Source organism: Protomyctophum parallelum, assembly GCF_964188405.1.
Source record: "Protomyctophum parallelum genome assembly, chromosome: 14".
Taxonomy (NCBI): Eukaryota; Metazoa; Chordata; class Actinopteri; order Myctophiformes; family Myctophidae; genus Protomyctophum; species Protomyctophum parallelum.
In genome coordinates, this window is record NC_139709.1 from 42,108,294 (window position 1) to 42,128,945 (window position 20,652).

At 44.3% G+C, this 20,652-nt stretch overlaps 1 protein-coding gene across 6 annotated transcripts in view; it reads right to left on the minus strand.

Moving 5' to 3' along the window:
- ptprfb (protein tyrosine phosphatase receptor type Fb) overlaps positions 1 to 20,652 on the minus strand; it is a 197,943-nt gene that overhangs the window by 113,507 nt on the left and 63,784 nt on the right. For all 6 annotated transcript variants that reach the window (XM_083783083.1, XM_083783084.1, XM_083783087.1 and 3 more), the window contains one exon: positions 9,807 to 9,981. In XM_083783083.1, coding sequence (XP_083639209.1) covers positions 9,807 to 9,906 — 100 coding nt within the window. In that variant the 5' untranslated portion in view covers positions 9,907 to 9,981. The remainder of the gene's footprint in view (positions 1 to 9,806; positions 9,982 to 20,652) is intronic.

Below are 20,652 nucleotides of genomic sequence, written 5' to 3' on the forward strand. Positions count from 1 at the left end.
GTACAGACACAGTATGTCCGAGGCACAATCTTAGCCGCTCCTATACTCCTATCCTAAATAGGCTTACTGCATTTAGGCCTGGAACACTGTGTGTAGTATACAGTGTATAGCAACATAATGTTCTTTTTCATTTTGGGGGGGGGAAATATGACATTTTCAGAAAAGGTAGGTGAGAATTTCGAAGGCCTCACGTCAAAATGAGTTAAGGTTTATGGGTTATGACGACACGATCATGTCACCATGACTCACTCAGCCATAACAATATAAGGAGTTCCCAATGCAGCCATGCCCAAATATGTCCAATGTGTCGTCAGGCATCCATGGGGCATGCCTATATATGGGCATGACATCAGGGATCTCCATATGGGCATAAACGTAAAAGGGACAAGGTCTGACAGATACAGATATCTCCATATACAGTATGGGCATATCAGTCGGATCAGAGGAGAAACTTGGGTGTGAGGGCAGCAGCCTGAATTCTAGATGCGAGAGCCAGAACCGCTAGTATATCAAAATTGTGATGTTGCTGTCACAATACAGATTTCATGTTTGTGTGGGTTTCACAATCCATCCGGGTTGTTACGTCTAGACACCGTACAGCGACTAGGCGTAACAAATAACAATCCGGATGTTACGAATCACAATCACGTGGGCGTCAGAAACGTGATGTGATTGGCGAAGAAGAGGTCACAAATGTGATATCCAGATTTGAATGGCTAAGCTTTTCATGATGTACAACCTTGGACTTCTGCTATAGCCACCCAGCCAATCAGAGGCTTTCCTGAAATGTTCCTGGGAAAAGCCGGACATGCTTACCCTTCATCCTCAGACCCGCCGTCGCAGTATTGATTTTGTCGACTAATATGACGAAAAATTGTCGTCGACTAAGATTTTTCACTGACGAAAACTAAATGACAACCAATATGAGACTAAATATATTGGCAATTAAGTCAACAAATAAAAACTAGACTAAAATGTTAGGATGGGACTTAGACAAGAGATCCAGTATAAGTGAAATACACAAGGCATTTTACACTCACAATGCGTCGTGCTTTGACGCATTGTGAGCTTGTAGATCTGCTATTTCCAAGTGTCAAATCTGCCATTACAACGCTATCAAGGCCTGCCAAAATATTTAATATAAATATTAAATATTTAAATCCAATATACTAAATCTACTTATATTAAATATAAGTAGATTTAGTCGACTAAAATTGTATGATATTTAGTCGACGAAAACTAGAATAGAACTAAAATCTTTCAAATGACAAAAATGTGACTAAAACTAATTACATTTATTCAAAAGACCACAACTAAAACTAAATAAAGATTTGCTGTCAAAATCAACACTACTCAGTCGCTGGAATAGATATCAGACCATGTGAGACTAAACACATGGACCAGCAGCAATGCATAAATGCTATCCCTTGGTTTGGAGAAAGCGTTTTAAAGGGGATCAATGTAGCATAGGGATACAATGTCCCTCGCTGAGCCCTACAGCGATTAATCCTCTTAAACAAGTTCCCATATCTCCCCCACTGGATTTTGATTGTTGACCTTTGACTTCAGGGCCGGCAAAATTTGGAGCTGTCAATGTCCACTAATCCACATCTCGCTGAGCACACGATCACAAAACACAGCTTTCAGAGGCGGCCCGCTGCGACCCTGAAGTGCCTGACTCTGCGGACCGGACGGGGGTTAATGCTGGATCTTACACGCTGCAGCCGAAAGGGCAGCAACGTTTATTCCAACAGCAAAACTCTGCAGAGTTCATTTTCCTCCATCAGTTCTGCCTCTTGCTGGCAGCAGAGGATCTTTTGCTGGCATCAGAGGATATCAAGCCAGTGGGGTTTTGTCAGCGCTTTTCTCAGAGCGGCAAAATCCAGACTTGGTTGTTGTTTTTTTTCTCCCCCCCCCCCCCCCCCCCTGTCTGCCACTGACCCATTTTACTGACTGTCAGACATGCCGCTGTCACATGAAACACAATGGCGGCGATGAGTAGGCTAGTCCCCCCCCCCAAAAAAGAAAAAGTGTCTGCTCTCTGCTAGCTCCTGCCAGTAGGGAGTTGTACTCCAACGTGTTTGATTTCTCACATTCACCACTACAAATTTGACACCATTCCTCTTTTTTGGTTCCACCTCTCGCCTGGCAAAGGAACTCTGCAGCATCACCCAACCCGTTAAGGCACAGTGTCGAATGCAAAGGGGTCATTGCCTCAGGGCTCGAAGGTTATCAGCCGATATCACCGCATTCACAAGTGGGTGTGTTTTCTCACACACCCACAGGCCCTCTTGTTTGCTTCTCAGATCAGATTAGTTTGCGGGTCGAGCAAATCGACAAATCTGCATAGATTCCTGGGTTAGATCCCATTAGTCTGTAGAACAGCCGCTGGTTGTGGCGTGCATGCATGGGGGAGGGGCGGCAGGAGGCTTCTCCCAGGTTCACTTGATGCCTGCGGCAGCGACTTGTGAGTTCAGAGGTTATTGGCATGTTGAAAGGCATGGGAGTTCTTGACCTCCCCCAAGTTACTCTCGTGTTGCAATAGCCCTTTTCGTCTTAACCAAACAAATGGAGGTGTTGGAACAGGTGACCGGGAACATAATGTCAACATACATATTGCCCTGTGACCTTTCCCATCATGCATCTGTTGACACCGAGGACAGGACGAGGTGATGAACGAGTGTTTGCATGAGGAAGAAGCCAGCAGAAAAGGTGTCATATTACAGCCATTGTGCAAAGGGGCAAGTGCAGGGGTCATGTTTTAGGAGGATAGATAAAAAAAGGAAAGAGGTTTACTACAATATTTATCATTATATTGTTTTATTATGCCGCTTGGCCAAACTCCAGCCACTATGGGTGCGATGGCATTTTTCCCAGACAGTAATACAGTGTTCACATCTACCTTGACAGGAGCCTCGGAGAAAGAGGCTTGTAATGAATGCAGACACAGCAGGAAGTCTGGGCTAAATGACAGTGTTGTTGAGCATCTGCACGGCCGCCCATGGAGAGCTGTTCTGGTGAACAGAGTATCAGGGATCGATATGCACGAGGCAGAGTGCAAACCATTAATTCTTATTAATAATGGATTAGCAAGTTATCATTTTCACGAGCACACTTAGTGGAAATTTGTCCGACGGTATCAGCACTGGTTGTTTTAATGGAACACTTCCATTAAAGCCTTTTCAGGCCATTAGCAGGCAACTTGCTCACAATTAATTCCACATAAAGCTGCCTCCTTTGCAAGTTATTTACCACGATAAAGTCAACTGCACTTCAGGCTGTTTGTTTAAACCAATAAACATCATGTTTGCGACTGTCTTCGTTTCTGTTTTGCAGCTGAGCATTATAAGCATGTCGTTCTTGTTACAAATTGTGTTGCAAATAACAAACACCTCTCAGAGTGCATGCAAATTAGGGAAGACCTGCATCTAAATCATTCACCACTATCACTACGAGAAGATATAATGCCATCGTTAAACTGGATCTATGTATAATCCATCAAATAATCTATTTTATGGAGTGATGTCTGTAACCTCATGCAAGCCTTTGATACAGCTTTATCAAAAAATCTCATGGAGATGTTTGACGCAAAAAGGGAATTACACCTATTGAAGGAGGAGGAGGGGAGAGAAACAATTAATAGAAAGAAAGTCAGAAACATCAAACTTTCAATCCATCTCTGGATCATGAAGAAAGGCTTTCTATCTGGGCCTTCCAGCCTTCGGTGAATTATTCACGACAGTGGAGAAGAACATAAACTCTGAGTGCAATTACCCATCGCTCCTCTCCTCCCAGTGTGAGCAACATTTATGTAATGACTTTCATCTTCACAAGCTCATTATGAAACCAGAGAAGTGTCTCACAAGACGCAACCCCGCCCTTGTGCTTCTGCCACTGACTATGCCATCATCATGTTGAGGCAGTGAAAGAGAATGTTTCCAATACGCTTTGGTGACGTTGTGCGGGTTAGGGAGCGTTGGGAAAACGAGTTGTTTAAAAAACGGATAAACGCTCCTTTGTGGACCTTTTTGATGGCAAGGACGTGGGCCCTAGACGGTAATGAGTGGGCTGAGTGGTATCACATGATAGGGAAGCCTGAGGTTTTGCATTACTTGCGGTATTTAAACTGGCGCCCGCCCTGTCTATTCTGGCGTGACTCATTACCTGTGGCTTCTCCTGTCATCCCCATGGTTAAGGCGGCGAGTTTAAAAGGGAGAGGAAAGACAAAGGCAGACACTTAGGAGGACAATCTCTTCAAACACCGTCTCCATTGTTTGAGACAAGAACAACAATCACCTGCATTGTTAAATCTCATAAGATCACGTAAGTGGCCATTTTGAGAGAAATAACAAGGGTACCGCAGTGAGGGTGAGCAATAAGGACTAATGATTTTCACATCATAAAGCTAACCGCCTCAGCACAAAGTGCAATCATTTGTTGTTTGAGGAATAACGGTGTCAAAGAACAACTGAGGTAGAGAATGCCCTACAAAATATATTCTTATTTTCACTCTCCAGTGAACTGGGGTCGGGGGGGGGGTCTAATGTTTATATATGGGCCTATCCTACAAAACAAAGTCATTAATGTTCACAGTGAAGTGTAGACCTCATCTAAACAACCCCTAGGCGACATACAGAGTCATACTCAATGTTCATTTAGATTATTTATGATAAATGAGCTCATTAAATATGAGAGCTACTTTTCCATTTCACACAGTGAAGGACACCCAACTGCTGACATCTGAAGATCTTTGTGAGCACAGAAACTCAACAGCGGGACCACTTGAATGCAAAACTAAATTTGAAAAGGGATAGAAAACTTGCATTTTGAATATGGTTTGAATATGTATGCTGCCGCCTGGAGGCCTTTGTGATGCAAATGATGACGAGTCTGTAAAAAGTGTCTGTTAGGAGAATGAAGGGAGTTGCTGGGGGGCTTAGTTAAATGCCATCGGTTAAAGGCCAGCGGTCACCTTGGCTCGGCCTCTGTCATTGATCGACTGGTGTAGGGGAAATGCTAAGTGTTCCCCAGAGGGGGTGGGTGGTGGGTATTAAGGAGCAGTGAAAGGAGTGGAGAAGTGAGTAAAGGCTCGGGGGGGCTCCGCTGCAGATGTGGCTCCCAGTCCACTCAGAGACCCTACTTTGGGGTTACGTCATCATCAGTCACCCCGTGACCCTGTTCGACCCCAGTAACCTCATTAGTTATCCTCCCCTAGATTAGTACTTCCGTGGAGACCCGCCCCCTACATTTTCTGACATTAGGGGGGCAACAGACAGCTTCTGGCTTAACTGGCATCCACAGGCACTTTATCTGTGGCTTTGCTTTGGATTTAGAATCTTGCAGGAGTCTGGGTGGATCTGTGCGCACAAGATAGATCCCTCTTGAGAGCTAGCTGAGTTTATATATGCTGTGCCATGTCCACAGGCTGTATGTACATTTAAATGCATGTAAATGTGCCTTAGAGGACTCTCAATGAGTAAACAATATACATACTACATAGTGTGCCGTGGTAACATGTCCAGGGTTCGGGAAGTACGACTGATGCTCTGTAAACATTTTATGGTGGAAGGCGAAAATAAACCTCCCAAAAACAGTGGCGAAGAGTGGGACATCAATAATCCATGAAACAAAATCACGCAGTTTAGACGCCTCAATCGAATATCAGACGGGAAATTAATCCTGCAACAAAATGTAAACATTTTCTCCTCTGAGTGCTAGCCCCTCCTATGCCCAGCTTTCCGGGTTTGTGTAATGTAAACACAAACATTGGCTTGTGAATGGCTGATTACCCACATAGAGATGATTTGATTGGCTGAGCACATGTACACATGTACAAAAAAATCACACCCGTGTGAAGTGAGTGGTGCAACTCCGTGTGGGGGTCCCCGAGGGGGGGGGGGGGGGGGGGGGGGGTTCCAGACACACAGGAACGCACCCAGGGTGCCGCCCGCGTCCGAAACCCTAACCCCAACCCACACACATAGCTCCGTAAGGGAGTGGTTGCACCACTCAAAAAGATTTGCCGAAGATGCCAAAAGAGATTGGCCGGAATTACTTTTGTGCTGATTTGATTGGCTGAGAACGGGATGTGATGTATGATGACGTATGATGTTGAGACTTGAGAGCGCCGCTCACTTCACACCAGTGTGTGTAACTGATCCTCATATTATGCTATAGTGTTTCTTTGTAGGTTCCATGTAAGGGTATGTTTTATATGTCAGGACAGATCCTCTCATACATGTAAAGTGGCCAGTATTTCCATAATGAGAGAATTTAAATGTCCTGGATGATGATTACTTCATCTGCCCTTTGTGGAAGGACACCACTGCATCGTGTCATCTGATGCCAGCAGCGCTCAATTCAGGCCACAGCAGAAGGGTGTCAGCGACTGCTTTTGGCTCTGCTCTTGAGCTTCCTAATTAAACTATTAATCTCAGATCATTAACCTCTGTCGACCCCCTTCCTCTCATTCGCCGTTCTGACTCGTCAGAGGGTGGCACGTGAAAGATTCTCTCCTTTGTTCCCTTCTGTTTCTGCTGTTTTCCTTCATCACCCCCACCCCCCTCCCCCCATACACAGATGCCCCTTCCCCAGTTCCCCTATTGTATTTCGTTGTGTATTGTGTTGAATGTCCTAGTATTTCAGACCTCAAGCACCCGCCACCCCATGTGTCTGCGTGATCGCTGTGGACCACAGCTGTGTGCTAACTGCTAACAGCATTACTCTCCAAGTGGTTCTCCAAGGTGGATATGGTTACTTTTAATTAAAAAAGAATCAATTTCCATCCCGTCAATTTTCTTTTTTTGAACCGGGTGACCATATGGACACTTAAAAACACAATCTAATTTAGAGGCCTCCATCTTACACACCACTCCTCTCCATACCCCCCCCCCCCTACCAGCAGCACTCCAGTCTGAGGTCAAACAATGCATAATCAATTTAGAAAATGGCTTGTAGTCTACACAGAGTATATTATGCCATCTACTTCAGGAATACCTTTTGGATGGTAATTGTTTTTTATTGTAACCATTAGAATAGGTAGCCCCGGTGGGAAACAAGCGTGGCTAGTTAGTACCATGTTCTAACCATGGAGCAATTACCTCTAAGGCTAAGTATTCACAATTCATTTGGTTTGCAGGCCAAAGGGTTGACACCGTGGGTTCAGTAGAGACACTTTAACCTTATCAAACTAATTAGGATGCTGGCAGTAATCCGTCTGCCTCAGGGGGCGGGGGGGCGGGGCACACAGAGTCAACCGCGGTCTCACCGAGGGTTCACATGAAAAGCCACCCAAGATTAGAACGCAAGAGGGAGAGAGAGAGACATACATCAAAAGTGCATTAAAGCGAATGAAATAACTCACAATGACAGCACAACAAAAAGATAACCATTACATTTAAGTGCTGGATGTGTGTGACTTTGAAGCTGTCCTTGTTGGGGAGGTGGTCTATTGTGTATGAGGAGGCCATATAGAGGGCTGCTTGATTAGGCCGGGCTCCCCGGGGATCGATGGGACGTCTGAGATCAGCACTCGCAGTAATCACAATGTATTGTGGGACTAGTCTATGGCGATACAGGAATGATGTCATAGGGCCATACTATTGATGCTGGTGGTGGGTGCACTGGGTGGGGGAGGGGGTGTCTTTCACGCCCATTTGATCCGTGTCTGATCAATAGCGCTAGCTGAACGGTTATAGCAATCATACAGGTAGAAGGATTGCAGCAATACTAAGTACGTCACCTTTCATGCAGGGGCAGCCAAAAGCAATAAGGCATATGGCCTAGCACGCACAGGCTGACCATGAACACTGTGTACCGGAACACATGTCATCCATGATAGACTGTCATAAAGACCCTGTTTGGGCCTATATTATTCTCATGAACTGCAAAACTGCAGGACACCAGAATAACTATTATCCTATTATCTATTTATAACCATCCAATGTGAGAAAAACAAACCGCTGCACGCTGTAAATATAAAAGCTGGAGTATTGCATCCGTAAGAGACGAAGACTGAGTTTGTTGGGAGATCATAGTAAGCTGCTATCGGTAGACAGACAGAATCCCAGTAATCAGAAGCTTGCCAGGCGCCCCACCCAAAAGAAAAGGGTAAAAAAAATCTGTCTGCAATGTGCTCTGTAATTCAGGGGAATCGCAAAGCAGGACTATCATATTCGCATAACGGAGAGCCATACAAATTACAGGCAACAAATGTGCACAACCCCGCCATTTGTGGTAGCTGCCCACCTCCCCCTTCTGCTGCTGTCTTATTTTAATTCTATGTCTGTTTGCACTACAGTCTAGGTAATAGTAGGTTTGGGCCTGTTCCCAGGGAGGCTGGCATTAACATACAACTGTAGGTTAAACGATGCAGCGCTGGTCATTCTTCTAATGAGCCAGCTTCGCTAACAAAGACAGCCTTATCTTCTGCGCATAGTGCAATCTGCCAGTTCCTCTCTCGTTTGCTTATTGCTGGCTCGGTGTTTGGGTGTCCTTTCACAGAATTGCCAGTGCCAGTTTGTCGCTGCACAGACAATCTCTGTCTGTTAATTAAAAGGCCTGACAGTCTTTTTATCCGTAAATATGATTACTGTAATTAAGGACCAAAGGGGTCTTGCCCTAGTTGGAGACAGAAAGGCGTACAGTACGAAGACGAGATACACATGAAGAGGACAGAAAGTCCACACTGACTAGACATTATGAAAATACATTTGGTTTGGTAAATCTAGTTGGTAAATAAATATCTCTGTCCTTTCAAAAGATGGCTGAAAACACTGCATGGGTACTAGATTTCTGAGGGGTGCTAGCCCATCCTATGCACAGCTTTGTGTTTGCGTGTATGAGAACGGAATGTGCTCAGCTGATTGGCTGAGCACGGAATGTGATGTATGATGATAAGAGCACCCCCTTTTTCTTTTACATTACATTATGTATGTCTTTTCCAGACTATGTCAATTAAAAACATAACAAAAACCAGTAGTATAAAACTATGCTCTATGCTGCAAGGTCATGCTGGTGCTGATGCCGTGTTAAAATACGGAGAGTACAGGCACGGACAGGAAAAGAGTGATGGTGCTGGGCGAGAAGTGCAAGAATAAGGCAAAGGGTAAAACATAACCAATCCATACTGGCCCTTGGCGTACAGGGGTTGGGACTGGAGGATGGTTGTGGTGGTGGGGGGGGGGGGGCGGGGGTCTAATTGAATTACAGTGACCCTGTGACAGCGCCGTAGCTGAGGTCATGTGTTGAATTAATTTTGTCCCTGACCCTGTCTTCCTTGTGGCCGCTCCAGAGGCCCGCGGGACCCCAGCAACGGTGACACATCTTTTTCCGAGTGCCGTCTTGCAGTTGCAACGTTCATTCAGATCGACAGCGGGGCACAGGGGCCAATGAGAGCGCTTCACTGCATTCACTATATTCGTCTTTTCACTAGAAATTCTGCATCTCAGGTTAAAAGAAATACATTCACTATATATTTTCATATCGGATATTGCAGTGCTAAAAGTGAGTGGGAAACTGAACAGCATGAGTTCTTTCTTTGCTCCTTAAATATCCAACAATGTAGCTAATAATAGCTATACAAAAATGACAGGCACTTAGAGGAGAGCATCTGCAGCAAGGGATATACTGTAGTCTTGTAACTGGTCATAAAATATGAATGTATGACAAGTTATTTTCAAATGAAGTCTGACAAACCACACTATCTACTATATTATCATTTGTTACTCAAAATAATTCGGTAGATAAAACCAATGAGCAACGGTAATGCCACTGAAATATGAATGGAGGAGTTGTCATTTACTTACTGTCAGCCTGAGAGGAGAACACCATGTAGCTGAGTAGAAGTAGGAACGGCGCCGCCCCTCTGGGCAGGAGGGGCACTGACAGGTGAATGTTAGGCACCATGTTCCAGGTTGGCACTGCTTCCTCCCGCCCCCCCAACTAGACACTTCCCAATGTCACACGATCAAAGACTAACACCTATGAAGAGAAAACAGAAGGGGAAAAAATATACAGTATATTAGGATAACAATTCACAATTTATGCATTTAGGAAATTCTAATAGTAGTCTAAAAAAAACCACTGGCTCCCAAAGAGGGATCCATGGCATCAACAAGTTCACAAAGCGCTATGATGCACTGAACTTGTAGATCTTCTATTTTTGAAGACTTTTGATAAATCTTGACAAAATGTTTACAAATCTTTTTATATGAGGCACAGGCACAATATACTTTAGAATAGGGGTCCGTCCGCAGCCAAATACATTGGGGTTCCTTTATGAAAATGTTTGAGAACAGATTGTCTAAACAACATCTAGATCTAGCTAAATGACATACTGGACAAGCAAACAGAATATATCCCTATCTAAATAACATGTAAGTGAACAACCAAGATATATTCTGCATAAGTAATAAGTATAGAGTTCATTATACGCGCTACATCCTACCGGGGAAACTCCCCCCTGGCAGGTGGTTATTAAGAAGCGGCCTGCTCACTCCTCAGTCATGCCTTGAAGGAAGCATTGGCAGATTGGAGAGTAGCACCCAGGATTATAGTTTAGGCAATTGGCAATGGGTGAAAAATGGGTTCCAAAAATTGTGAGATAAAAAAAAATATATATAAAAGAAGGTAAGCATCATAACAATAACAACAATCAAAAGCAAGATATGTCACCCGGACGGTTAGCTCAACCGTCTAGGCACCTAGGCTGCCAAGCCAGCCAAACGGTATGCCACGGGTTCGACTCCCGAGCCCGATGGCCTTTGTCGCGTGCCACTCCCCATCTCTCTCCCCCTTTTCCTGAGTGTCCTAACCGTGCGTCACCAGACTTTCCACCTTAAGGCTTTCCATAGAGTTATAGAGGCGTTCCACCTTACCCGCCCAACTCTGTGTATGATTGGCTTACCCTGGAATGTTACCCTATGTTGACCAATCATCATCGTTATGATGACTTTGATGATCACATTACGTAACGTGGGTAACTCACCCATTGAAAACACAGTAACTATAATGGCATTACTGAATGGGAAAGAGAGAGACCACAAAAAGTAGTTCCGTTACGTAAGGTAACTCGTTAGTAACTAGTCACAACACTATAAAAACACTCAAAAACGTTAAAAACATATATATATATATATATATTTTTTTTTTAGAAAAAGCAAGACATTTCATAACCAAGTCGTGGAGTAAAAACAAAAATGCAATGCTCTGCTAAATATGAGAGAACAGATCTGCAGAGGTGAATATCTTTGTGTCGTCTCTGAACGTGAGCACGCCAAGTGCCCATAATAAAAACATTGCGTTGGGGCAGAGAAAAGGAAAAGTGGCGCACATTTGCGTTAGGAAGCAAATGTGTGGTACGCAGATATAAAATAAATAATACTGGAATATAAGGTGAGGTCAGGACAGAGGAATGACACCAACCAACGCGTCATCATTACAAAAGAGATTGCCACAAAAACAAGGGGACCTCTCGAGAGGCCGGGACGGAGTCCCCGGGGCCCAACGCCCACGTAATGTTCCCCATTAAGATATTGAAACACTGCCTTCCAGATGGGCTCAAATCATGCAAAGTGCTGTGATCTCACCAAATGACAACACGCAACACTTAGCACGCACACAACATACCTCTCCCGAGGGAGATATGGTTGGTTGGTAAAGTGGTTGCAGGTGTTGGACAAATTAACCATGATTAACCAAGCTCTTGAGCGAACAGGATGGCTACACTGTCTGAACACAGGCCGACACTCTCCAGTGAAGGCTGTCTTAAAACCAAATCACAAAAGCAGCAATATTTTATCTTTTTATGAGATTTAGGATGGGAAGGAGTGGGCCACGTGGGGTCCATTAACTCCTTCACTGTCTAAACTGCCAGCTTGATACTCTAGAATGAATGTCATCTTAAAATGAAAATGACAAAAGCTTTCATAAGATTTATAATTGAGAGCTGGGTTAATGTATTATTTGTTAATTATGGCTTACACAGCCCATGAACGGAGAAGATATACTTCTAGTAAACTGACAGCTTACTTATTACACTGAATAGAAAAAATATATTTTATTGGATGTAGACCAGCATTTATATGACATGGCATTAGAATGGCTTCATAAGATAACTGAACTTACGGTCAGAACTGCACTCTCTAAGGGCGAAGAAAATTGCACCCTGAAAAGCCTGACCATGCAACCAAATAAATTGCACAATATTTCTCATCCACATGCTGTTGCCCACAGCCATCTGTTTTTTAAAGCAAAGCTATTGGTAAGGAAGTAAGGAACAATATCTCTCTTTTCTTTGACTTAAAACGATAGCACTATGAAGGTTCCAGAGAGAAAAGCGAACAAACAAAACAACAACACAACAAAAGAACAACACACTAAAGAGAAAAGTTTGAGAAGCAGTGGTAGTGTGGGCTCCCTCACAACGTTTCAGTATACAGCTTTCACGGGAGGTCGATTGCAATTGAATTAAAAGTTTTCCAGCTCCAACTCTGTTCTATCTCACCGCGCACTTTGCAACAGAGTGTGAACAGTGCTGATCGCAGATATTCTGTGCAAACAGAAACAAGGCGGCTACTAACAATGTGAAATATCTCGAGGCCTGGTGGGAGGCCAGCTGAACTCTACTATATACAGTTTAGCTAAATAAGGTAGAGTGCCAGAGAAACAATGCCTCCAGTACCAGTTGAGAGGAGAACAAAAAGAAGCAAAACTCCTTTCTTAAGCCTGTGGAGGTGTTAAGGAGGCCATTACTCATGTGGCTATTTCAATACACGGGGAAACGTCTTCCACCTCCCAGCACAGGCACGCACCATGTAAACAAATCAATTCAATTACATTCAATTGAGCTTTATTGGCATGAGCAAACATATGTTTACATTGCCAAAGCAAGTGTGAAAATACAATAATCAGTTGAAATTTGGGAATTAAGTATATACAGTTGGAGGGGGCACAGCATTTTGTAAACGGAGCTTTGTCACATTGCCTCGTGTAGCCAGAGAACTATTCCACAGTCTTCGAATGCTATAGAGAGTCTGGAACTACACCTTCCCAAATCAGAGTAAGGAAACGGAAATATAGTTTAAAATATCTTTACATATATTTTTTAATATCCATCTCTGCTAAGCCATATAAGTTATATATGCTTACATTTTGTTGCAGTCACTTTGGGACAAATACCAGCATTTTCTTTCAAGACTATTTAAATAGTATACAAACCAAAAACTCAGATTTAAGATGTGTTTAGAGGTAGCAGCTCCGTTTACATGTACAGTAGGTCTACTTGGTACAGATAGTAGTCATTAGGGTGGTTGTATTCCATTAGCTAACCTTCTTTTGTCACAACAGTTCACAAAGCTTGGTGCTGAGTTTGCACATTGTTGTATTTCTCCCAATAGGTGTACACGCACACACACACACACACATACACACACACTTTATAAGCCAGGTCCAAGGAAAACATAGGACTATGAGAGAGAGAGAGAGAGAGAGAGAGAGAGAGATTATAACGAGGCAAAACAAAACTAAAAAGTTCTTTCTGTCTGAATGCTCTTTTAATCTCCTCTGACAAGTTGCCTAGCGAGGAAAATAAGTGGAGGGATGGGGAACGGGAGATGATGTGAGGAAACGTTGTGAGCCACGGTGTGGAAATGGTAACGTTTCGCCGTGGCACGTCTGAAGACAAGTGCTGTCAGTGGCTATAGCACCTCGTCACTCTGAGTCATGAACTGAGTCATGAAACGGAAATGTGTTTCGGATGTTTCAAAATCTATCGAATGCATTTTGAATGCGGGACCCAACACCTCCTACTGTACTGACTTAGTATGTAGTCTTCTGTGGAAAATACCCTGAGGGTAGCTAAAGTAATTTAACGCAATATAACCAAAAAGTCAACAACTTCAAAATCTGTTTTTGGGGGCTGCATTTCCACCATCACTGGTAATGAGAAAGCAGCTTATTGATATATAAGCTAGCAGTATAGGGGGAGAAAGGGGGGGGGGGGCACAAAAAAATCACATAGCTTGAGTATGCCTCAGGAGCTGGATTACACCCACCACTTCATGACTGGAATCTTAAAGGCATACGTTTTCCAAGTTAATGCACAAGTTTAAAATGAACGTAAGTCACAGAAAGTTTGGTGGGCTTAAAGTTTATTGTTTTTTTAAATGTGCACCAGCCTAGCGGTGGTTCGAGTCAGCAGGTAGACAGTGAGTGAGTGAGTGAATGAGTAAGACAGACTTGGCCACTCGCTGTGCTCCAAACCCTTGGCTGAGGACTAGGGATATCTTTCACGGCAGATGCCAGGGAGAGGCAGATGCTTTTCATCTTCTTCAATGAGATGCGTTCCTACTAGAGCCGTGTTTCTCCTCTATTTATTTTGCTACTTATTTATACTGGTGCAGCTGGGTGCCTCCCAGCTGCACACAGAATACCGTGAGACACTTGGCGTCCGTATGTGGGCTGTGCTGTGGCTTGTCTGTAGTGGTGGTGGTGGTGGTGATTGTGGAAGGAGGGAGGGGGGGGGGGGGGGATATGGAAAGTGGAAATGCTGCAGTGTGGAGAAAAAAAACAAGTGAGCGGCTCAGCTCACAGGGAGGCATTGTCTGCCGTGATGTGGGGAGGGCGAGAGAGAGAGAGAGAGAGAGAGAGAGAGAAAAAGAGAGCAAGCCAGAGAGAGAGAGCGTGCGAGAGAGTTGTCCTTGTGAGGTTGTGAAATGCCAATCTGGATTCTGGTGGATGGTTGGTGTTTGTGTGTGTGTGTGTGTGTGTGTGTGTGTGTGTGTGTGTGTGTGGTGTGTGTGTGTGTGTGCACGTGTGTCATGCGTAATGTCTGTTAATTAACTAATTGGTTTTCCATCCGTTTATCCATTAACGTCAATAATAACCGAGAAGTGAGTGAATGTGTAATGGGGGTTGTAGAATCTAGAATCAATAATACGCTGCCTGCTTGGACCACCCACATCAGCTGCCTGCCGCACAGGTGTTACTAACCTCCCCCGGTGTGTGTGTGTGTGTGTGTGTGCGTGTGTTCGACCACCCATACACAAACGGCTCACTACAAGCAATCCAATACACAGCTAGCCCAAGGTAAGAACGCTACCGGCCAAACTAACATTGCCCTGTGCCCTGTCAATACCCCCCCATAACCTCCCCCCCCCCCCTCCGTTTATTGGCTCATCCTGAGCATAGGGAGGTGGGGCATATGAGATATACGACTGTCTTGTGTGCAGAGCTAATCATGACCATCTCTGAAGGTGATAAAGTTAGTGCAAGGATTGTGTTGGTGCAGACAGCTGTGACGGTCCTTGATGATTCTTCCCTGCCCCTGAAAGGTTCATCGCGCGCACGCACACACACACACACACACACACACACACACACACACACACACACACACACACACACACACACACACACACACACACACACACACACACACACACACACACACACACACACCTTTTTGCAACCATGAAGATGGAGAAAGACAAACTCTGCAAAGAGAAACTCTGGCCTTCCACACAACAGCAGAGAGAAAATGAAAGTGTAAAGGCGGATAGTGAAATTACTTCTTCTCTCCAAACTGCCCCCGGACACCACGCTGCTTCCATAAGATTGACGGTGCATAGCCTTAACAGGGCCTTAACAGAGCCCCGCATTCAGATTCACCAAAGAAAGGGTAATGTCCTGTGACCTATTGGGCTTTACAAGAGCTTTTGTTTACGAGCCGATTCCCTCAGAGTTAATTGTTAACGCTTTACTGCCGGGAATAAGATGGAGTGGTGCGACAAACCTAGAGATAAGAAGAACAGCACACTTCCTGAGGACAGGTAACCCAAAAGTAAAGAACACTGACCTCCGATTATGTAGAACTCAAGTGAAAGTGTTGACGTGATAGCTGTGTGTATGGATGCAGGTAAAACATTCACCAGGAAAAATTAGGGCCACCTGAAATGATTGTGCAATAGTACAGTACACATAGCAGCCATTCCTGATGACGCATCAGATGAAACACGATGATGAATCCACAAAGCGCGAGGAGTGGATTTACTGAGCTGGCCTTCTGATCATGTCGTGACTGGTTGAAGTACTGAGTCACATCTCAACAGATGCAGCGACCGCGGCATATAAGACTGCATCCATATGATATAGTGTCGATTGGCCTTTAGTCCGCTTGGGTGAACATTTAACAAAACTCAAGGACCTCTATAAATTATCAATGAAATGGGTATTTACAATCACCTCTGGGGGACCACCAATCCTTTCCAGCTGCAAATCAATCCGGGAATGAAAAGTGATATGCATTACACAAGGCTGAACAGACATACCAGAGTGCCACTTCCATTTGAATTTATAGGAGAGTGATTATTGGCGTTGTCAACTTGCAGAGCAAGGAATAAATGGCTTATGCTACATGGTGCTTGGCAAAAGGGCCCACAATCAATCAAAGGCAGGCTCAATATAAAACAGACATTCATCATATAAAAGCAATGCCGTGCATACCAACCCTACATCACCTGAGCTGATCATGCATAATGGAACATTGTCCTTGTTCAAAACCGCAAACTTCAGCAGCTAAAGGTGTTTGGCTTACAATAAAAGCAGTCAAACTATGCAGGTGATTGGAGAGGAATGAATATGGTCAACAACTTGTGAAAGACTAGGAATTCCTAACAAATATCCAATCTCACAATGATAGAACAGACATTTGATATGAGACAACTTGGTACACCTAGACATATAAGACCCATGAAAATGATCCCTTTTGAAATGTTGCATAAATTGCATGTGGCAACTGGGACTGGGTATTTCAAAATATACCTAAAACATCCTAATACCTAGCTAAGTGTCGAAAAGCCTGTTTTTATTGGAGAGTGATTAAGAATGGTACCATGGCCGAGGATTAAATTTGCTATATAAACCCAGACACGTTCACCATAGCAGATGTGCATATATATCAAAACAAAATGTATGCTGGCAAGCGAGAAAGACCCTAACCTAAGACGTCACCACTTCAAAGTTTATTTGTGGACAGATGGTGCCGTAAAAATGGCTAGGCAGCACAGACAGCCTGGAACCCCCCCAAAATAATGCCCCACCATGCAACAACTACTACAACCCCCCCACAGGCATGTGAGCAGAGAAAGCTGGCAAATAAGACATTCACTCGATCTGTGGAGCAGAGGTTGCTATTGCGACTTGGCTCGAACCAGAGCACAAGATCGATCACTTTAAATAATATTGATAGCTTATATCAATTGAGAAGAATTCGTGTTAGGTTTAAGGCTAATTTATAATTATAAGTCAATGTGGAAAAGGCGAGACCACATTGACTGTGCTTATTCATTAACCTCCTTTCAAATAGACAGTCAGGTTCTCGTTCCGCCGAGGTACGTTTAAACGTTATTAATTAAACCTACAGAGGAATACAGAATGAGATTGGAAGGATTCTTCAGGGAAGAGAACACTAGGCCTTCATTTCCAAGCAGATGATAAAAGGGGATGAATGGGTAGCTGGAACTCCATGCCTTTCAGCAGGTGTGTTCACTGTTCTAAATCAATTACCCTTAGTCAGTCAACGCTTAGACTAGTTGGCTATTGTAAATCATCTTGGTGTGTCAGGCCAGATTATAGACTGTAACGGCCTGGAACTGAAGCCAGAGGCCGGCAGGAAACCTCCTGGGGCCTCCATGCGAATGACAGAACTGTATCGCAGACAGCTGGAGGCAAAAATCTCTGCTACATTAATATATGATAGTGTATACTGTATATAGTATAATCAAATGAGTTGGACATGGTGTAAAAAAAAAAAAGAAAGAAAGGATCTGAAGTAGAATGTAATTATTATAGCAGAGTATAATGTGTCCTACTTCCTTTTGTTTTGTTTTTGTATTTCTTGCAAGAACTAGGTGTGCTCGTCCAGGCTTATTTCAAATTGGCTGGGTGAGAACAAACGAGTCCATTGTGGGGATTTTTTCTTTCCCCCCTTCAGTGTGAGTTGGAAAGTAGCGAAGGAGCTGTATATTGACACAAGAGTTTTGTTATTTCATCTTACAACCGTGCATGTAAAAGAGACAGGAAAAATAATCCTGTGTGGTTCAAGGTACAGCCGAACAAGCCCTATTGTTGACAGAGGGAAGGGTTAGGCTAACTCTCAGAGAGGGGCAGGGAACAAGGATCTCCACTGCTGCTCACAATTACATAGCGGATACGGAAAAGCTGTCATATGAGAGGCAGGGTTCCGGAACCACGCACCTGGTTAGTGACGCCTTAACGAGATTTCTTTTAAATATATAAACATATTATGTTAAAAATCGAATGTGAATTTGCTTGAGGCAAACATGCCGCTGTGATATACGCTGAACACGACAAGATCCCAGGTCTGCGTCAAACTGCTCAGACCTAAATTGCCTCGAGTGGCAGAGCTGACATTCCAAATGGGTAGAGGGAGGGTTAGGATCCCAGAGGACTTAAACCAGCTCTTTACCTACGTTCTACTCTGGAAGACTATACTCTCAGACAGTGTCTAACTACAGAAAGGAGGCAGATTCTAATAAGCCTTTCTGTCTTTCTGTCAGCCTGCGTTTCACTCTATCCCCCGGCCTCTCCCTCCCGCGATCATGTCCTCTCTCTATCTCTCTCTCGCCTTCTCCCCCTCTCTCCCCCTCTCTCCCTCTCTTCCTGTCTCTGTCTGAGCTATGAGCCAGTCTGTTGGAGCAGATGGAGCTATATATCCCCATCGCTCTCCAGAGGGCCAGGGATTTAAAATGTAAAATAGCCGAGTGCAGAATAGGCAGGCAACGGCCGATAAAGGGCACCAGAATGAGGGATTCTCAGCTCAACTGTCTTGTCCCCTGTTCCAGCACAACGGACAGCAGGGGATGAATTCACCACACTACAATGCAATAAAACAGAAGAATAATGGCCCTATGTTTATCCCTATGTTTATCACTACCAGAGCAAGCTGATCTTTACTATGGCCCACAGCTAAAACGTTGGCACTTAACCACATGAACCCTAGTGGCCCCATTCATATTAATAGGCAAATATTCAGTCGCAATGCGACACGACCTGAACTTTGTGGATCAGCTGTTTAGCTTTAACAAAGTATATAAGGTTTAAGTTGTTAATCAGTGTATTGAGACAGGCAGCAGACTGCCTCTTTCTTCTGCAGATTCTACTTTCTAGCACTCTGACACTTCCTTTGTCCTTCCGTTCCTAGATCACACCCCAGGAACTCCAGGTGATGGCAAGGTTAAGTTCCAAAGTGTCAGATTTACAGTTCGTGCCAGGCACCACAACCAAATGCCACCACTTGGCTGGCAGCTACCGCTAATTCAACCACCCCAGGACTGAGGCTTTCTGTTGCATCGCCTTAACCAAAGAAACTGTAGAATCGCACTGGCATTCCTGGACTTGTAACCTCAGGCTACTCTCTTTCAGGTAATGAGAAAATATCTGGCCCCTGTATCAGTCGTCTGGGGAAGGATTGTGCCTGCCTGCTCCTCCATCTCCAAGGTGGCAGACTGACAGACAGGAAGAGTGAGGAACAACAGGCGGATGAGGCCGTGAGTAGCACAATCGATCGCCGACTGAATAGGAAGGTCCATTATAGTGACAGGCCAGAGCCACAACACCACGACCTGCACTCCACCAATGTCCTCATTACCGCCTATGAATCTCTCACTCAGCCCCCCCACACCCCCACCCCATTTTCTCTGCAACTTTACAACCCCCTGTTCAAAGGAGAGCAACGGCTTTTAATCTGATCCGGAAACATAATAGGAAGAGAGGCGGAAGCCACTACGAGCTTACGTGCTTTGACCTTGTGCACCAAGTGAGTAGGGAATCCTGAGTAAATCTAACGTGCCAGTCCCGGTGAGAGAAAGGTGGTGCTAAGTGTAGCCCACACATTAAGCCCTGCGAGAAAACGGTGTCTTGAGGTGAGGAGGAACCTTCTGTTTGGGACATGCCGTCTTACCTCTCAGTGTTTTTCCTTTTCCCCCACCATGCCTCTAGTTATTCTGAATTGTTAGTCCTTAGTAGACTTATTTATACCCACTCTCCTGGCCCTGCCTCCCTCACCCTGCAGCTGCACATAGGATTTACCTGCAGCTGAGACAACCTCCAGACTATCAATTACCTCCAGTGTAGAGCAACCGTTTGGCAACAAGGCACACTCATGCACCCCACGCACACAAGTGAACGAGCGCGCACACGCACACGCACACACACACACACACACACACACACACACACACACACACACACACACACACACACACACACACACACACACACACACACACACACTCTTTCTCTAGTCTAGGTGGTATAATTCCACCTAAAAAAAGTCCTGAGCTGACTTGGGTTCGTAGGATTTTGCCGACTAATAGTCTTGTTTAATGGACAAAATTGTGAAATGGCTTTGCCCACATTTATTGCTGCAGCTAAAACAGGAAGTTGGGCTAAATGGATGATCTTTATCGATGAAAACTATCTTTATGATGTCCTCATTGTCAAGAAATATGCTCGTTAACTAAAACTTAAATAAAATTAAAAGAATAAATCATTAATTAATTAAATGAAATAGAGCCAAAACGTTCTGTAATTGACAGTAACGGCAAACCAAAACTAGAGATAAGAACAAAG